Source organism: Pristis pectinata, chromosome 3, assembly GCF_009764475.1.
Source record: "Pristis pectinata isolate sPriPec2 chromosome 3, sPriPec2.1.pri, whole genome shotgun sequence".
Classification (NCBI taxonomy): Eukaryota; Metazoa; Chordata; class Chondrichthyes; order Rhinopristiformes; family Pristidae; genus Pristis; species Pristis pectinata.
In genome coordinates, this window is record NC_067407.1 from 109912374 (window position 1) to 109933017 (window position 20644).

Here is a 20644-nt window from a genome sequence, read left to right on the forward strand (position 1 = left end):
ATTTTTACAAAAAGGCTTTTCTTCAGATAACTTACTAGCTCAAATGTTATTTTGTCAGCTGATAACCACATCTAATTTAGCTTTATCAATTAAACAAGTAGAAGCTTACTGAAGCAAAGTTATCCCACTTGCATTAACACTAAGAGTACACAAAGGTGGCTTTGTCTAACATATGTTTTGCTTTTATTAGAAAAACTGTAAGAACATGTGATGAAATATGAAAGAGGTGTTACCTTGTATAGTGCGCTTGAAGAATGCTTTGCATGCCTCACATGAAGCAACACCGTAATGATATCCTGACGCTATGTCACCGCAGACCAAACATAATCTTTTGGGCATGGAGTTCAACATATACTCGCACTTGGTCTGCGAGTCTTCGGCTATAGTGCTCGAACAGTCGTCGTATCGTTTACGGGAGCTGCCGTTGGTACCCAGGGTAGTCGTCGTGTAGAGTGGGGGAGAGTCCAGGCCATTCTGGTGTCCATTCATAGTGGAGCTGTAGCTCCCACTGGCGTCCGACGAGCCACCTGGACTGTGGTGATTGATACTATCTGTCAGCGAGGCAGGGCTGGATGGCTCTGTCTTAATGTATGATGAGCAGCTCGAATCAATGTGTCGATCCTTGGCTGACATTCTGCAGAGAAGCCTGTGAAAAGCATTGAATTAAAAACAACATTCTTTAGGGCCTTTCTGATAGGCAAGGGACCAAGCATCATTCATTCGTTAGTCAATACAAGTTGTTCTACACGAACATAATCAGCATAAGGGCATGACAGAGGTTTATCAAAACTGGAGACAGGTGGTAAACAAAACGTAAAGCAGGGGAGGGGTTGTGCGGAGGAGGGGCAAAAAGGAAAGAGACAATACACAAAACTATTTCCTCCCAACAGCATTTCTACTACTCAAATTCTACCCCGGGAACAAGGTCTAACATTCACTACAGAACAGTTAATAAAAAGATCGGTTATCTGCATATAATCTTTCCTGGATTATTGCAAAAAGATTGACAAGATCTTAAAAATACTCATACACTGGGCAAAATCAACACAAAGATTTGAAGCAATGACTGCATTTAACACATTGGGATTTAAATGTGGGTTGTCTCAATATGCTAATAGAAAACTTGTAACAAAAAAGTACAAAGGCAAAAATCCCAAAAGATTGATTTAATAATTTTTCAATTGACACAAATTAACCCCCATTTGAAAAACACAACCAAATCTTTGCCTTCAGTGCAGAGTGATATCAAATTTTGCATTGACAGCACAAAATGGAAAGAAGTCAATTCTTCACCCACAAAAGGATAAGATCATAACCTCCCAAATAGCTTTTTTCTGACAGAAAAGGTTTTCTTTGTTAAATATAGTTTTTAGAATTCCATTGCTCTTGCTGCTAATGTGAATTTTAGTGCCGCTAATTTTAAATTCAACTGCAGATCAGAATAAAAACTAGCACCTGACAACTGAATTTATAGATAGTTGTGCATGTTCCAGTCCCACATTAATAGTGCCATGGAATTTCAAGGGGAGAGAGGGACAGTGCACTAATAATTTCCAACTGAAGCCTGTGAACATAATGTATTGGAGAGCAGTAATTACAATGTAATAAGTGGAAGAGTAAGTACTCTAAATTAGAGGAATTCACAGAGCTGTTGTAAGTCAATGCACATTCAGCTCTCTCTAATGTTGACTTGGGAAAAATTTAATCCCCACTCTTTGCCCCGAGTGGTAGTCAAGGGATGGGAGAGATATCAATTAATTACTGCTCTCATTAACAGCACTGGCTGCAAGGAAAATTTGTTGCAGGCAAGGTCCTTGACTCATACAGTCTGGTAAAGAATGTCTCTCTGAAACCATACTGAGCTGGACAGAAAGAGCTGTTACCTGCTCGACACTTTAACCCCTTTCTATAATAACAAAGAGAAATGTATAGTGCACTGTTAGATAGTGAAAGACAAAACTGATAACTTGTTGAAGACAAATTTAAAAAAAACTGCAGTTAAATGTATGACCAAATGCAATTAAGCAACTATAAAGTATAAGGCAGGAAACTTACCAGTCAAAAAGGATTAGTATTTTTCCAGTATTATTTATACCAATTAGCTCACTGAATTCATTTTGCTAGTAGCAAGGTATAAGTATTAATTTTACCGTTTATTTCCTTCAATTGCTAGGAGTCTCCTGTGTGCTTATGTGTACATATCTACCTTCAGGTAGCTGGCTTATTCTGCCTCCAAAGTTAAATAAATCTCCAGGTATTGCAAAACAATGTAGTGAAAGAAAACAGCTGGGGCAAGGCAAAACTAAATTTAAATCCCTTGTTGGTTTTAGTCCATTGATGCATTGGCGCAACATAGTGACCTGTGCAATACTTCTACCACCTCCTGAGAATTTCTGGATTTCTCAGTATCAAACCAAAGGTTTCTGCCGACTCTAAAAATTCCTTTAACATATTTACTGTAATGCAGGTTTGATAAGATACTTGGAATGGACCCTTCTATGGCATCAGCACACTTTGGAATCTTTATGCATTCTGGAGTATTATGAACAAATATCTAAGAATATTACAGTCATTACTTTTGGAGGACACTTTGCAAACTGAAGCACTTTGACCTGCAGATCATCGACTGAAGAGGTGGTCAGTGCTTGGACTTGAATACTCCTGCCTCAGCTAAGTGAGTTTTGTTACTTCTTTGTTGGGCTTTGAAGAGGAGAAAATGACATCACTCAGCTCATTGCACTCCAGTGATTTCCAAAGCTCACACAGAACCCTATGATGCCGACTATGACACCTTCTAAGGCAGCAAGTCATCCATTATGAGAAAGACAAATAGGATAAAAGTTCCCCCTTTTTCCTCCTATCAAAAGAATACAGAGGCACCAAATTATGGCACCATATCTGTTAAACTGGATGAACCATTAAGCTTGACAACAAGAAATAATTTTGTTAAAATTATTGAATATTGCAAGCCTATATATTAGTAATTCCTTTGTCCAAACAGTGCCGACTAACATAGTGGAAGCTATATATTTAGCTTCTATGTACAAACCATTCAATGCTGTTGTGGAAATTATAATAGCTGCATCTATTTCTGACCCTCCCACATATAAAGATAGTAGCAAGATAGCAAGATACAGCAAGCATGAATTTCTTGCTTATAAGTCACAAGCTCGGGACGACAATGTGCTTTTTATTAACGTATCAGGTAATTTCTTAACTGATCTCTCCCAGATAAAGGTTAGTAATTAAATTCAACACAATACTATCCATATGAAAAAAGTCCTAAATTCCTAATTTTTGCAAATAATAATTTCAAAATGTTGATACAATCGGTTTTAAAAAGTACTGAATTTCATCTTGAACTTGTGGCAGCTGACAACCAACTTATTTTTATCTGAACTGAATGTTATTTGAAGCCTATGTTATGAATCAGTTTTCTTTACCATCTCATATTTTCTTCTTGCTCTGAAAAAGTTCTACAAACTGAAGGAGCAGCCTTCACTGAATTTTAGATTAGCAGTTTAGAAAGTAATTACCGTAATTCTTCTGTGCTCCAGTGAAAGAATCCAGTTATGTTGTTAACTTTTCTGCTTTGAAGAACACATTGTAATTCTTTTCTCTGCCTGAACTAATTGTACTCTCCACACAAGGTGCCAAAATATGGATCGGTCAATAGGAAAATGGCACCAAATGCATACAACATGGAACAGAGTAAAAAAGCACATCTAGATGATATAGTATGTCAGGAATCAACACTGTAATGTATGATTTGGAAAACATGACCATTTCAGTGTGACAAGGTGTCATTATGGAATCTAAATGATACAATAGCTTGTCAGCTGCTGGAGCAAACATATCATCATTGCATTAAGGCATAGTGGTGAGGAGAGAATGCTTTTTTTTATTTGGCAACAACTGCATTTTACAATGGTGCCTGAGATTTCTACAGGTAAGGATTAAAATCCTGAGTCTAGACAAAATGAAAGTCAGACAGTCAGTTTGGGGAACAAAATGAAACGCGTGTTGTTCCAGCAATTCTTTTTTTTTCCTTTTTAATTAGTGTATTTAAATTCTAAATTACCACAATAGAGCTTGTGAATTTCTACAACAAAGGGCAGAAAGTAGAATATTCTATTAAGAAACATAATAGAAGGGATCTATTGGAGTTCGGGGAGTTAAAAATGGCAGACAGCAGATATTGCAACAAGAAGAGTTAAGAGGAGACCTAGAAGCTTCAGACTGCAACTACTCATCAGAGTTTGACATTATGTCACACAATCCTCTTAATAGCAGTCTTTTACTCTCCTGGCAAGAAAGTGGCCATTGAAATACAACAATAAAGCAAACTACATTTGCTATAATGGAGCTAACACATTGTCTGAAAAGGATACATTTAAAAGGGTCAAGTGCACACTGAAGGTATCTTGCATAAAAGAGGAGAAATCTCCAGTCTTCTTGCACACCAAGATATACATTCTGCTTATCAGGAATGAGCAATTATTGAACAATAATTATCACCCTACTTCAAGTTATTTTCAGATGTTTTAGTTTAATTTTATTTCTGCTCAAATGTTGATTAAGATATTACAGAGCTTTTATGATGTTTTCTGCATATAGTTTGCCCCAATACTCCATAAAACTGCAGCAATCTGTATATTTGCCATCAAATCATGCAGCACACTGTAAAAGTTCTTTAAACACTTTTTAATGTTGGACTGGTATCATGGCTGTGGTGTTAATTTCACTTTTGATTATACACAGTCAAACAACCCAGAGATACAATTTCTTCCATAATAATTTGTTTTTGTATAAAAGGCTTGAAGAACTGCAGCAAAAACTTTAAATGAGCAGACCATAAAGAATAGCAAATTGCAACATAGCTTAAAACATTCTTTTCAATATCTTCACAAAATCTAATATAAATCAGGGCGATTTGATTAAGTAACTGTTGTAAAATTCCATTGCTTCTTGAATTTTATGAATCCTGATATATTTATCTCTTTTCCCTTTTCACTAAGTGTCCCTCCTACTCCATTTTTGCTGTAACTCAATTATGGAACTTCTCTCAGTTGATCGAAAGATATCAAATGGTCAGCCTGTTACCCATCGCTTACAATAAAGTTCACAAGTCTTTATCTATTATACCTGCCAGTTTGCAGAATGCAGTCATGTTCAATTATATAAATCAGAAGGGTTGTATTTTTTAATAATGCAACTTCATTTTTATTTCTTTTTTTAACAAAGGGGGCAAAGGGTAAGCTGAGAATTTATTGCCTAGGAAGAAAATCAAGGTTTCTAGTTTAAAGATAGGTATTTTCACTTTCCCCATGCATTCTTTCATTGCCTTATTCGTCTTTAATGCAGCTTGTTTTTCTTTTACAGAACTTGAAGAAAATGGAATCTAATCTTCTGATTTTAAAAAACATATCAGTCCTGGTTTCAAAATCTCAGCACTGACAAGAGAGTGACCCGTTGAAATAAACCTAACTATCCCCTGACCCTAGTTCAAATAGAGGAAGGAACAATGTTCATGAAGTAACTGCTCAAATACTCCCCCCCTCCTCACCACCCTTTAGCATTGTAATCACATGAAGAAACACAGATAAGCGTTTCAACAATGTTGGTTACTAATGAAGTTACTCCAGATACCTGCAGCATCAATGGACAGTATCATGCTCAGCAGTGCCACCAATGATTCCAAAGCAGACACTGATGATCCCAAATTTACTATTTCACTTTTACAACTAAGCTGGCCCAGTTCTCTTCTAAATCTGATCAAATTTGAATGGAGTGGGTCAGATGAGAAGTAGCAGTGATTAGTTGGCTCCAAGTTTGGCCTGTCAATTTTAAGAGGAAAGAGAAAATAAGGGAGATAAGCAGTTAAATTCTGAGAACAGGGGAAATAACTCAGAAGGCTGGATGTTGGAACAATGCACAACAGCAATATCCCCAAAGAAAATCCTGTCATGGCAGTTAGATTTCTTATAAACACAGCCATTAACATTCAAATTTATGTCAGCAAAAGAGGCCATGCAAGTACCCCTTTATGACAGAGCTGATATTTTAACATTGTTTTCTCTGCCATGATGTTATTGTGCTGATTACTTCAAAAGCATTGGTGTTATAACAAGACAATTTAATGCAAGGGACGTTGCAATAAAAATGAAATTATCCCCAATGTCCTGTTATCCTCATTAAACAGAGATTTTGCACTGAATTGGATATACTAGAAATCAATCATTGCCTGGGAAAACAGATTCTTAAATAAATCCACAAGAAATACATTCCCATTCAATTCAAGTAAATTGTTTTTCAAAATTTAGAAAAAAAATTGGCCTTAAAATTTACTGCAATCATGCAGCAGATTTTAATAAATGTGCATGCGATTTGCTGCACAGCTTGGTGCAGATATTCATTTACACTAGACTTGCACTTACCTTGAAAATAAAATGCACAGGATATGTTTTCACTGTGATGCTCCTGCAGTTTTCAAAAAAGCCCCACACGCTACACCTGTTCGGTTCTTTTGCTAAGCACAGAATGGCATTTCATCACAATCACTGTTTAACTGAATGTTTAGCCTTAGCATCTTGCACCATGCTGTCAGCTACCAGCGGGGAGTCATGGAGTTGTTGGCACATTTGATTTTACTGCCATTAAGAAACTGACTTTACACACTGATTGTCCCAGCTCCCGTTTCAGAAACTCCACGGTAACCACCTTCGCTTTTTTTTATGATGACACAGTGACAAGGTGATTTTATACACTTGGATTTAGTAATAAAGATGTCAGTCAGACCAAGAACCATCACGGCTGCTAATGAAGTCGTGTGGGTTGGATGGGTGGGTTCGGGGGGGTGGGGGGGTGGTGGGTGGGTGGGGGAAGATATAGTGGGAGGGAACCTGAGATCTGTTCACATATGTACATCTAAAAGGGATCACAGAGAGATGAAACTAAAGTGTAATTAAAGCCTATTCATTAAGGGGGCATCTTGATTAAATATAACAAGACTGTAAAATAAGCCCATTTCCTGTGCCTTGAGTATGAAAGTCATGTCTTTAACCAGATCAGATTCTATAAATTGGTTGTCAGGAAAGGATTGTTGAGATTTATACCGATCTATCAGCCTACAGAGGTAGCGGTAGCTGAGCAGGCTGCTGTGACTCCCATCTGTAAAGCATCTGAAATGTGAAGAAGGCCATCTGCTAAAGCCAGCGGCACAAGATCAAATTTGAATGATTATTTATTTACTTTGAAAAAATGTAAATCTTAGATTCTAAATCGGTGACCAATTTTGAGCAGATTCCAAATAAAAACTTTAAATTCTACCATAGAAGACTAAAATGGTAGAGCTACTGCATTACTTACAGCTTGATTTGTTCAGCTCTGAGTAATAACGTATATTATAATTGCATTTCAGTGTAACCTATGATAAAACTGCTTAATGTGCTTGTATAAATACTGTACACCGTGTGCAGCCTTTAACCTTAGTCCTGATGTTATACCATTTTGCACAAGGTTCGGTCCAAAGCTAATTGATCACATCTAGTCTTTCAACTTCTTACCTTACCTATTATGTCCTCTGAGCTACTGAAATGAAGTGACAAAGCATCGAAAAAAAAGGCATCATCCAAACAGTGTAGGCAAGATGGGGATTGATCAGCAAATATCATCACTGCTTACAAACATTAAACTACAAAGAGGTGCTCAGGTTGTGATACAAAAAAATGTCCAATGTGTCTTGAAATGAACATCGCCCAAAATGGATGGATGTCGTGGTGCCAGGAACAGCAACTTTAATGCTCATGGCACAGAATTCTGTGCTAAATTACATGGTGCAAGCAAATACTGTCCCATCACTAAAAATTATAAGTTGGACTTTATTGTCAATTCGTGGTCAACATTTTAAGCCTGAACCAGGATTTGATTACATTTTGGAACTCCATGCAATGGCTTTCTTTTCAAGTGCCATCAAGCTTGTTACAACCATTAAGTACCTTGCTGCCCAATCCAGTTTCTGAAGGCACCTCTGCCCTCGTCTCATGCTGTCATCCCACTCACCTCACCCCACCTTTCCATCATCAACTTCTCACATTGCTGCATCTGCTTGATTACAAAGCCAAAGCAGAAGCCGCCACTTTATTCCAAATCACATTGATCAATGGCATCCTAGTACCTCCAGACAAAAGTCAACCAATCCCAATGCACGTCCCTTAAACACCAACCTCCTGTATGCCTTTGCCTGTCCCGCTCATCCTACACTGTGCCGTCCCAATGCTCCAGCATGGCTGTTAGAAGGCTGCTTACCTTCCATGGAAGATACTGAAGGGCTGCTTTGGAGGCACAGGTGTCAAGGCTGGCTGACATGAGGAACATGGGTTCAGTGGTAATGAAGAAGTCACGTATGTCCCTTGCCTTGACCGCAAAGGTGCGAATGGAGTTGGAGGGTTGGCAATTTGGATTCCGTCCTCCCACAGTTCATGCTCTGCGCAGCCAGTGCCACTCTCCCTGGGCAGCAATCCGAGTATCTGTTGGAGGACAGATTGTTGGATGCCATGGCACTCACAAGCCCTCTTTAAACAATGAAATCCACAGCTGTGGACTTTTTTGTAGCAGCAGTCTATGTTTCGCTGAAGCTTGAGTGGCTTAGCTTGTGCTGCAGTGAAAGCAGTAGCATCTTTCAGCAAAAACTGCCACTTGAATCTGTAGGTGTGTGAAGGGAGTTGGTCACCATTTCCACACATGAGGACGGGTCCAAACACTGTGCATGTTGGTACTGGATTCCTATATGCTCATTGACAGTAAATGCACTGTCTCTGCTAAGCCTTCCAAATGCCCTCTGAGACTCCTCTGTAGTCAGACAAATGTGTAATCTCACTCACAGAAGAATCCTGGGGTAGATCAGATTGAATGGCAGGGCAGGCTTGAGGGTCAAGTGGCCTACTCCTGCTCCTATTTTTTTGTGCACTTGTGTTTCCCTCATGCTACTTATTCCACTGCCCTGACTTTAAGCCACTTGTGCATCACTGGTGCAGATTCCACCTCTAAACCATGCAGTTTGAGAGCTGGTGACTGCGAGTGTGAGATGTTGTGACAGTACGTCTTCATGAGCACTGTCCTCTTCCTTTTTATACTGCACGGCCTCACCTTGAGTATCTGAAATGAAAAAGCACAAGAGTAAGGCTGTGGAGCAGGGAGTGAGGGAAAATAAGAGGTGCACACCTACAGCATTTGCAGCTTATAAATCAGAAAGAATGTAGGTTGAGGGACAGGTTAGATGGTGAAAAGGAGAAACAGTTTGAGAACATCAGCATCTATGACGGCTTCAGTCTTCCCATGGTCTGAGCTATGAACTTCTTTGTGATGATGATCACCATCTAATCATTTGGGGTTGGGACCAGAAAGCAAGGCTGCTGCCTCTGGGTGTGCGACATCTTTATCCACAAGAGAGAGGGGTAGTGAGTCAGCAAGTGTCATGCAATCTGTGTGATGTTTTAAATTGCTGGCAGTGTGTACAAAGTCTGACATGCGAGTATGAGGCTTTCAGTGGTACTAAGTATGTAAGTCTATGTATATCAGGTATGAGTCCTTATTGATGGACATTGTTGGTCAGTGAGTGATGGAGACATGGTGAATTGAGAAGTATCTGAATTTAGGATATACCATCAAAGATGCACTTGCTGGCCTTGACTAATAGGGTTCAGTCATGGAACTTTTTATGGCACTGAAGCTAGGTCCTCCACAGAAGACTCTGGCATTGATCTCAAGGTTATTTGTTCCCATTACCTTTTGAAGTGCATCTGGTAGGTCTTCCGGCTCCCTGCAGATTCAGGACATCTCTCCTGCTTCCCATCTTCCTCCATCAAAGCTTCTATTGCTGCCTCTGAAAATTGAACTCCATTCTCTCCCACAGTGTCCAAAGGCAGATACATTGTGGAATGCCCATGCACACCAGCCCCATCTCTCCTTTCAGGGAGTTGCTGGCTGTAAGCAGTGCAGGCTAGCTTTAATTGGTGCTAGCCACTCACTATATTGGACTCTGCTGAAGGAATAGCAATGAACAGCCACGACTGGCACTAGCTGGAGGCAGGAATCACAAAAATGAGCAGCAATAAAGCTGGCATGCTGGCTGCATTCCACTGAACAGGCAAGGGTTAATCATGCATCACAAACTCAGTAGCCATTTCATGGGCTATTAAATCTGCCCTTCTGCCAATTCTAAAAATTGCCTGTATGTAAGAAAAGATATATAAATGTCCAAATTAATACAAGATTCCAATACAAGTACAATCCATGTAATTTATATACAAAAATTAAATAAATGTTCCAGTGTTTCCTTCCATACATTGAGTGCTCTCGATTGACCATCTAACAAAAAAGGAGAAAGAAACTACATTGGGTTCAGTCGCCATGAGCAGACACTTAGCTTGGAACTACTGCATCAACCAAACTGATTCTTGTCTTGTATCCCATGGAAACTATTACTTCATGTTGCCAGACTGTGCTGAAGTTCCAAAAGCTTTGTGAAAGTGATTGTAATTGTGAGACAGTTGCCTAAAATTGAAGATTAAAACTCAATGATGGTCAGCAGCAACTAATCAGTGGAGGTTGGACGAGTAACCTGGTCAACCTAAATTTCTGATTAAACCTGTGGATTATATAAACAGTGGAAATCAGTACTCAGCAGGTAGCTGTTGCACTTTTACAAAAGGTTTGATGTTTTACTGTAAATCTAGCGCAGCAATGGATATTTCTCACTGAGATGTTTTACTATATCCCACCTTTCTATTTCATCACTATTATGCTACAGAGTTGACTTCTTTTTATTTCTTCCTTAATTCCAGAATTACCTTAAATATAAATTCTACGTTTCAAATAGATCACAATTTAAAATATGCCAATATTATACAACCTTTTAATCTTGTAGTGGGTGAGATATATAAAAATGCAGTCAGCTTATCAGCTATTTTAGATTTTTATTTAATACATATTAATTAACAGTGTGAAATATGACTCCTGTAATTGCATTACATTTTTTAAGATCCAAACTAAATTTTTCATAGTGAGTTTAATAGATTAGTGTTAGATTGCAGCATATTTAAAACATGTCCACAAATTTATTGTTGGATATTCTTTCTATATTCAAGCCTTAAGGTCTTTACAAATTTTGTTAAAAATGCTCTATTAATTTTACTTTGTGCAGCAGCCTCAATTATTTTGATTCAGTTCGTCCTTGTGCTTGATCATGATCAGGCAGGATAACACCTTGGTTGTTGAGACTTATTCTATTTAGCAATGTTGTTAACATGGTAACATGAGAATGACAAAAGAAGGCACAAAGATAGCTGAATGCAGTTGGCCATGAAGGGGTTGGGCCAGATGGGAAACAAAAGCCTCATGGGATAACTAGGAGTGGTTCAGGCTGTCAGTCATTGTTTCATTAATTACCTTTAACAATAGAAGTTTCAGAAAAGTTTATAAACAGAAGTTTACAAATCTTTCTTGCAGTATCAGATGGGACTTGCTGCGTGCAAATTGGTCACTATGTATGCCTAAATTGTGCTTAAGAAAAATATTGGTTGTGAAATTCTTTGGTTTTGAGGATGTGGGAAGAACTTTTTCACTTTTTCCCCATTATCGACAATCCCAATTGTCACTTTATACTCTCTTAAGAACGCACAATTGCTCATCGTTGGTGGAATGTTCCATTCCAGGTTAAGTCCTGGAATAATGTAGCACACAAATGAAATAATTGCCCACTTTCTCCATTGCAGTCACATTAAAAAAAACATTTGTGAAAAATGTTAATATATTTACTGCTTAGTCCATGTGTAACTTCACAGTCTGCTGCCTTCCCCCACTACTGACTGCATATTAGCTATCCATAGCAAAGGGTTAGAATCAATTTTGCAGAGATAATTGTTTATCTCCATATTTCCATATGACGTAAAAGTAGACCATTTTCTCCCATCAAGTCTATGTTGGCCCACAGACCAGTCCAAATCCCTGGTAGCAATTTGCAATGGCCAATTCACCTACCAACCTAGACATCTTTGGGATAAGGGAGGAAACTAGAGTACCCAGGGGAAACACATGCAGTCATAGAAAGATGGGGTTGAGAAGGAAAAATAGATCAGCCATGATCAAATGGCAGAGCAGACTTGAAGGGCTGAATGGCCTAATTCTGCTCCTATGTCATATGGTCTTAACTTGCAAGCTGCCCATGGACAGCCAATGAGGTCCAGATTGAACCAGGGCTACTGGATCCGTGGAGCAGCTGCTCTACCAGCTGCATCACTGTGCTGTCCATTTATAAAGCTAAATGAAACCTTTACAAATGACAGCAGAATTAACTTACTCAACCTAAGAAAACAAGCAATGTCTGCTACATTTTATGTACCTGCTATAAATGCTAATTCACAATTCTATATTTATCTGAATTAAAGTAAAATGTTTTCTAAAAAATGAACTTGTGCAAGAACATTCAGCGAATCTCCATCTCTTCATTAGTCATTGCCTCTTTGTTCCTCCATCTGGGTAGCAGCAACACACTTATTACAGTTTCAGTAAATTTACAGTAACAAGACATTCCCTTGACAAATTAATCACTTTCCAAGCATTTTATCATATAAATAAAATATCACCTCTGGTGGGAAATCAGTTAAATCAGTTGATTTAACCCATCTATCAGTTAGGCCTAACATCTTCCTATTTTTTTCTTAACAGATGGACTTTTCTGCTGACCAGGGGCCATTATAATCCACTTCAGAATTGAAGAATGCCTTCAGAAGCGACTGGGTGTAGATTGCTGAGTACATGGTGAATTACAGTATATCATGGGAGATGTAGTTGGTGATGTAGAGACTACCTAGTGTCACTAAAATATGCAGAACACTGCACTGACCACAGCAGGACTTTTTATCTGAATTGATCTTAATAGGTTTGACGGGAACAAACCTAGGGGAAAAGCCAATCAAGAACCGCTTCTTTAACAGCTGGTCTGCATGGCAATAAGGCACCATAACCCTTCATTGAAGATGAGCTGATTTTATTTCCATATCATGACAACTAATTGATATTCTGAAGTAATGTGCACAGAAAAGGAGTTAATTTGAAGAGACTCCATTTCTCTGAGCCAAGGGCTAAAATACTCTTTTCCCTGGATTGGTGCAACTGCTGGTTATAAATGTAAAAGGTAAATACAGAAAATAAAGTAAAAATTATAAAACACCTGCAAGCAAATAGCAGGTTTGGCAGTATCTCAAAGAGTAAAGTTCATGTGGAGGATGAAGTTCCTCTGCACGAACATGAATCGAAGTTTTCTCTTGCCAATGCTAATGGTCCTTCTGTGTATTAAATTGTTCCATCCATTGGTTAAAGTATGGCCTGCACTCCTAAACTATATTGTGCCGCACACCAGATATTACAACTGTGCAATAACAAAATGGTAAAATGGGTTTGCTGTAGTTTGTTCTCAGGGAACATTTGAACTCAGCGCTTAAACTAACATTGTTCTTTTTTGATCAGCTTACACAGAGAATTGTTGTAGAAGCATTGTTCCTCATTCATTGAATATTCATTACTCCACTTGGATGTTTAGTTGAATCTTGGGTAAAAAAAATCTGCATACATCATTTTATAGCATCTCATGTTTCTTTGGATTAATACCAGAATTATAATTTCCTAAAATACTTGTATTTGTTGTGAAGTGTTTAACGGGTTCTGTTCTCCACCAGAACAGCAGCAGTGGTAACGCAATTGGTCTGAGATATCCAAAGCTAAAATGCAAATGTAATCCAGGAATTCGAGCAAATATTGGAGTCAGTAAGGTCTAGATTTGGCTGAGTTATGATGCCTCTTGTGGTTGAATAGCTCACTAGCACTTACTGTCCAAGGCTTAAAATGAAGAATGGCTACCTGGGCATGGTGCTAAAGGAAGCCAGTTCCTGTGGAAGTGTGACCTACTGGGAATCTCTGCCCAGCAGAGGGGCCTTGTGTGAACATGACCAGCAAGCTGTGGTTAGTGCTCAAATTAAATCATTACTAGTTAGTGACACAAAAATGAGCTAGCAGCCTCTAGTGGTGCGTATGGTTCTAGCACTGCGGCACGACATAATTTCAATTGGTCTGTAATATTTGAGACCAAGAAATCTAAATTATGCTCCCTATTAGTATAAAATAGAAAGAGATCTCTGAATTCACATTATGATCTGTGAAACCCAAATTGTGCCTGAATTGTGGCAGCCGCCATGTTTGCTTAAGCAATTTTCAGTCATCCTAAAACAGGCATGAATTTTCTTAAACAGGCAAACTGAAGTCCCACAAACAAAATTCAAGAACAAATAGCTGGAGCTTGCCCAAGGAATTCTCAGTTTCCCCTTTTGTGGGGTCTGAAGCATCAACTCTCTACCTGTTTTAGTCATATTGGCCATACGTTCTGCAAATTTCAGGTCCAACATAAGCAAATCTCAGACATCGGACAGTTTGCATTTTTCAGTCTTTAAAATCAGACCAATACTGCTGACAACTCCATGTGCATTTAAAATCCATGTAAGTTTAATCAAAGTTAGGTAAAAATGTAACTGTCCATTTACAACGTTAGTTTGAAGTTACATTGTAATTGAGGGAGGACAAGAACTACTACAATCTTGTCTCCTGAAGGGTAAAGTTTCTACCTTTCTCTGTCCTGCAATATAATAAAAAATATCGAATGCAGTTTTTGTTAAAGTATTCAGATGTACTGCATTTTGTAATTGTAATTGGTGAACTAAATAACCCATTATACCTTACATGGTTAGCTTTTAAAAATAAATTTCCACTCAAAGGGACTACAGTTGGTTTTGGATGTTCAAAATGGATCTTTTGTCCAGAAATAAAAAATTCAAGTGTTTCAGATACTCCACTGTGCATTTCTCTGTGAACTAGCTGAAACACAGACAAATGGGCTAGATAGATATTGTCTTTAAACTCCATGTTTGATTTATTCCCCCTCTTTTAGTTCTATGTTTTCCAATTGTGTTTTTTTCATTTGAAATCCCATATCAGATTTACAAAGACCGCTCAGCAAGTAAGTTGATGACAGGGTATAATAAAGTGCAGTCTTGATGTTCTAAAGAGGTTCCAGCAAATTTGCTAATGCTATGTTAAAGGGACACTACCCTGCAAATAAATCACATCTTTTAATTTCCTCTTCCTACAAAACAAAAACAAAAATATCCAGAAATATTCCTATTCTTGCCTGATACAGACAAGAAAAATGTCCTGTAACAGTCCAGATAAAGATAATTTGGTTGCGATCTCCTCTTTGATCTATATACAGTATCTAAATCTATATGCAAATAGAAGCTTTCAAGCATTTAACACAATCCCCAGCATCTAGGGTGAGAGCTTTCAGTTTACATTGGCTGCTTAAATAATTTACTCTGCTTGCTTGCCTATTGGCACTGAAGCTGCTCCGGTAAAACCCACAAAGCATACTCTGAATAACCAGATGGACTAACTATGCAGCAGGTGGGACAGATGGCACACAGCCCTGTCTGACGCTGGATGCTTCAGCTCGAACTAGCTTCCTTCCAGGTATATTAGCATCAATCTAGCAGAAACCAATTTTCATCTGAAATTCTGTTGTTTATTTATGGTCTCATTCATTTCAACTTTAAAACCTTATGTTCACCAAAAACTTATAATACTGCCCTATTTTGTCAAGGGAAGCTAAGAAACTACTTGCAGTGCAAGTAACAATATGATTATCCCAGTAGTAAAATGGTAGCTAATCTTAATATATAAGCTTTAAATTTAAACACCAGCTAAAGCTTTTTAAGATGACCTGAGGAAAGACGGGAGAATGCACATGTGGAAGCAGATTGAACACTTGCAGATAAGTGCAACTTCTGAAAACTGAGGTTTTACATCACCTTAGTAAACTGATATGCACATGCTCAAATTGGTAAGTCTGGTTGTCCATATATCTCCACAGAATGTTAAACCAGAGAGGGCGTAAGTCACCCATCAACTGTAATCGTCTTCCCTTCCTTATTAGAAGTCTTGAAGCATACTTTATAAGAACTTTGTCCTCAGATTTTAAACAGATGTGCTCTACTTCTCTCATTTTTCTTCCCTAAAGTTACAGTTAATTACCAGACTAAGATCAGTAACTGTGAAATATGAAGTACAGCTGGTTAGGCTAAAGTTATACTGCGGGCTGCAAATCACACTTTGCATGCTGGGTATAATAAAGGCTTGTTCTCCTTGTGTTTTACTGGAGAAGGAATTGACCGAAGCAGGCACTTATCCACAATATTAAAAATATCCAATGTGAAGTTTTTAAAGGAGTAAATCTTCTAACAGAGCATCTTTGCACTTTTTAAATTCAGGCTCACGTCAGTCTGGGAATGCAATGCACATGAGATTCAGCCCAGTGTTATGACATTTGACTTTAGTGCATTTAAAGTCCAATTGTCACCTGACTCCTAAGTTTTACTATAGCTTCACATAAAGGCCAAAGGGAACTATGTGTACAGTCCAAGTAAATGAAGATCTTGAGCCAGCGCACTTTAAAAAACATGTCAGTAAACAATTGTCAAACTCAAGTTAATTTTGGTTTGATAATATAATTTTGCTATTGTTGAAAGCTTGAAAGATTTGAACAACAATTCAAAACAAAACAAAAATTTGGACAATGCGTTCTTAAACTGGAAGGTTGGAGAGCTCCCGACGGCACCCTGCTCTTTGTTTAGAAAATAAACCCAACCCAGCAGAAGACCACTTCACGCTTTGGTTTGGTCTGGTCTGTTTGGGTTGCCAACAATCTTCTGGAGCAAGCCTGTTTTATGCATTGCATACACCAGCTGCTGACTAGATTTTAACCAAACTGTTTTGTTTTAAGGAGTGACCTGTGTTATGCACACAAACCACCTCACCTAACCCAACTTATTATACGCAATCTTAAAGGAAGGGGGTAATAAAAGGAAAGAGGGAAGGGTTTGCCCTGGTGCAATGCACAAGGCTGAAAGTTGCGACCAATGGCACAGAATGGCAACATTCCCGCACTCTGTCAGAGCTAACTAGCATCTGCCTTTATCAGTGCTTTGTACGATGGGTTTTGGTGACATGCTACTGAACACCAGCATCATTCTGTCAAGACAAATTTGAGGCACATAGAGGGGACTAAATTGCAATTTATGATGCTGATTACAGAGAATAAAGATCGCTGTAGTGGTCACTGTTCCTTTAAAATGTGCTAACAAAATATAGTTGGAGAAGGTCTAATGTGGCTACAATTGAGGATTACATTGCTCAATATAAAATTAAAATATGCCTTTCTAACCAAGCAGGAGCTGAGGAATTTAGAAAAAGAACTTGACAAAAAGGTCCATATATTAATTACAAAATCCACAGGGACTATCCTGGAGTTCAGCAGCAGCAACCAGCTGAGGCATTATTGAATTACTCTAACTGATAAGGGGTTTACATGCAAAAGCTTTCCAAAAAAATCTTTAAAAAAATAGCCTTTAACTGTTTGAAATAGCGTTTAAACTTTTTTGGTGTATATAAAAATAAAATCAGTGCTTAAAAATGTATTCTTCAATATTCTTACTGTAACAAATTGAAAAACTAACCCTCTAGATTGCTTGCTTGCCTAAAGCAGACTGAATGAAAATGAAATAGCTGCACTAAATCGACTTTGGGAAAAGGTAGTCATTTTACTTAGGTCTCCTCGGTTGAATTATCCAACACTGTCGCAAGGAGAAAAAAATTCAAACATTGAGATGCCACAGCATGGCTTACCGCTGTTTGAATTGAAATCCGAAGTATGAATCATTGAGTTTCACTGATGTAAAACTTGGCATTTTATTCACACTGGGTAACAAGCTGCCTCCAGAAATGATTGCTCGTGCCTATTCAAAATATATCAACATTTCAAAGCTCTCATCATTTTACTGAGTAGCTGAACAGAACAATTACAACAGTTAAAACACTTTCTATGTTATCTGACGCAACATCATGGTAAAAAAAAGTATTACAAATAGAATGCAGCCACAATTAATGCACTCAGGAGCCTTTGCTCAGTTAGCTATTTAATGCATGGTTTACTTACATTTTTGAAATGGGCATTTCAAAAGGTAATAAGTTAATGCTAATTTCAGAATTTCCACTGTTCTAATATCTTGTGCAAGAGTGTTAAAAAAATATATATATATGTAAGAATAATGCATGAACAGGCAGCATAACCTAAGAAATGACCAGGGAGTAAGATGAACCTTTAGCAGCAGGAGGGCATAAAATCACCCCTTAAGTTATCTGCTTGAGAATTTGCAGACTGGACAATTGGTTAGCAGCAGCATTGGGTCTCAAGTGAAACTGGACATATACTTGTTCTGAAATCTCTTATCTGTCTAACCTGCTGGGATTAGTTTAACACAGTAAAGCCAATTATAGCACTTGCCATTACGCCAGCTTTCTACAAAGCACCTACCCCCCACCCACCTCCATACATGCACTTTAAGTCTGTGCGCTGTCCTTAAGTGTGGAATGAATATTTCCTCTTGATTTCCAGAAAGGATAATAATATGAATTAAGCCAAGTATGTGCCATGATTTAGCAGCATTTTTAAGCAGGCAAAACCCATTCCATCTGTGGAACTGTGGCCACATGATTGATTGGACAGGTGTCATTCATACTAATGTTAAAACCTGACAGTGCTGATCTGTAAGGCTCTACTGACTAATACAATCTGAAGCCAATTACATAGCTCCATATGGGTACAGTAAAGGAGCCACTGCAATGAACAACCGCGCCTGGCTCACGCCTAGAGTGGTCATTTAAGAGAAGGCCATTTTGTCCAGCAAGAGCTAAATCTGGCTCGCTGCACCACCCTTTAACGTGGCGCTTATTAATCTATATTTTGTTTAAATCTGAGATGAGTCTCTATGATGAACAAACAGGCACTTCAAAGGAAACAAGCAGGTAAAGTAACATTAAGAATCTGATGCGCCACTTTTTTTGTGGCTTAAAGTCCGGGGAGGTAAAAGCAAAGGAAGAAGCTGTAACTGAGTATCAAACAGGCAAGATTGTTCGTGTCAAAGCCACACCATCAAACACACGTGAAGTATGATTGGGGACACAGAGGGTAAATATTTCACTGTCTGGCAGTATTGAAAGCTGCAATTCATTTCTTTCTCGGTTTAGGACAATGACAATTTAATACAAGGCGAGTGAATGTAAAAGAGATAATACTGCACAAACTGCTTCAGTGTAATCGCCTATTTCCTCTAGAGAGCTTAACCACAGGCACAGATACACATTCCAAGCAGATCAAAAATATATTGCTTTTTTCCACAGTCTCGCCAATTAAAATATTATTTGTAGAATTCTAAGCTTTGTAACATATAGTGAACACAAAGCCAGGGAATATATTTATTTTATAAAAAAGCTTTGTGTGGGAATGAAATCAGGAGTCGCATGGGTTTTATTTTAACTGCAGGTTAATTACTATAGCACAGGAGGCTCTGACAACAAAAGAGTGCAGCAAAATGCATTCAAATGAACACACTAAATAGCCTCTTCCCTCTGAATGCAAGGTTGTCACTGAGTACATCTTGCATCTTTCAAATGGAGCATCTGACCTCCTGCAATATTTAAAGCTCCGTGCAAATATGCAAAACCTGCTGAACAGCAGGAGAAAACTCCATTTGAAGCATTTCAAGATGTGAAGGTATTTTCATACAGGTTTGTGACGTTCTTCCTATACCCCGTGCCTGTTGCTGACTTGAGCAGGGGGCGATCATTTAAAGAGACAAATGGTACAATGAAAAGTGAGTGAACTTGATACAAGTTGTCAGCTAGATTTTATTCTCCCTTTCCTTGTTTTGCTGCAAGCTGCCAGTTAAAAAAAATCTCAGCTTAGATTCAGAAACAAAAGCCATGTGTACAAATTTCATTTGGATGCAACTACATCAAATGGATTATAAAAGACAATCATACAAATTAGCTTTTAGAATTAAACAAAACATAGCATTAAAAAAAAGGATCCTCACATCTCTCTCTCTTTCTCCCACACATACACACACAAGCACAGACACACTCACACACACAGACAAACCTTGTCCATTCCGTTGGCTTTTTCACATCTTTGGCTACATTACAAATAGCAGCACAATATGCAGTAACAGTAGACTGCTTCTGGGAATCTGGAGATAATTCAGAGAACATCCGTTGCACAGAAGAGTAGGACGTAATCCTGGCACAAAACATGCAAGCAGGCAGCACAGACACACAGGGACATACACATATACAACAAATCCTCAATAGCCCTTTAAAACAAAAAGCCCAGAATGGAAAGAAAAGGGTACCTACTCTTCGTTGTAGTGGAGAGAAAAAGATTCAGGGAGACAAAGTTCTACAAAATCCATGTGCGCTCAGCACCATTATTCGAGCCCACACTCCTGGCAATAAATCAAAGTTCCCTGACAGAGTGGCGCAATTAACACAAATGTTCTCTGGTGACAGCCTATAGGCAAAGCCAGCTGGGACCAGGCTCGCACTCTCCTAATCAAGGTCTTAAAGTCCCGATTGTAGCTTATTAATATGAAGCAGGTCTTTACATATGCAATCCCCGACCTCACCAGTCATCGCATTGGTGGGA

At 38.4% G+C, this 20644-nt stretch overlaps 1 protein-coding gene across 22 annotated transcripts in view; it reads right to left on the minus strand.

Annotated features, from left to right (window-relative positions):
- Positions 1-20644, minus strand: part of esrrga (estrogen-related receptor gamma a) — a 264711-nt gene that overhangs the window by 60856 nt on the left and 183211 nt on the right. For 11 of the 22 annotated variants that reach the window (XM_052011550.1, XM_052011555.1, XM_052011545.1 and 8 more), the window contains one exon: positions 234-646. The exons of 10 other annotated variants lie outside the window; for them this stretch is intronic. In XM_052011550.1, the coding sequence (XP_051867510.1) occupies positions 234-646 (413 nt within the window). Of the gene's footprint in view, positions 1-233; positions 647-20355; positions 20557-20644 lie in introns of those variants that run through there. One more of the 22 variants, XM_052011541.1, reaches the window with a different exon arrangement.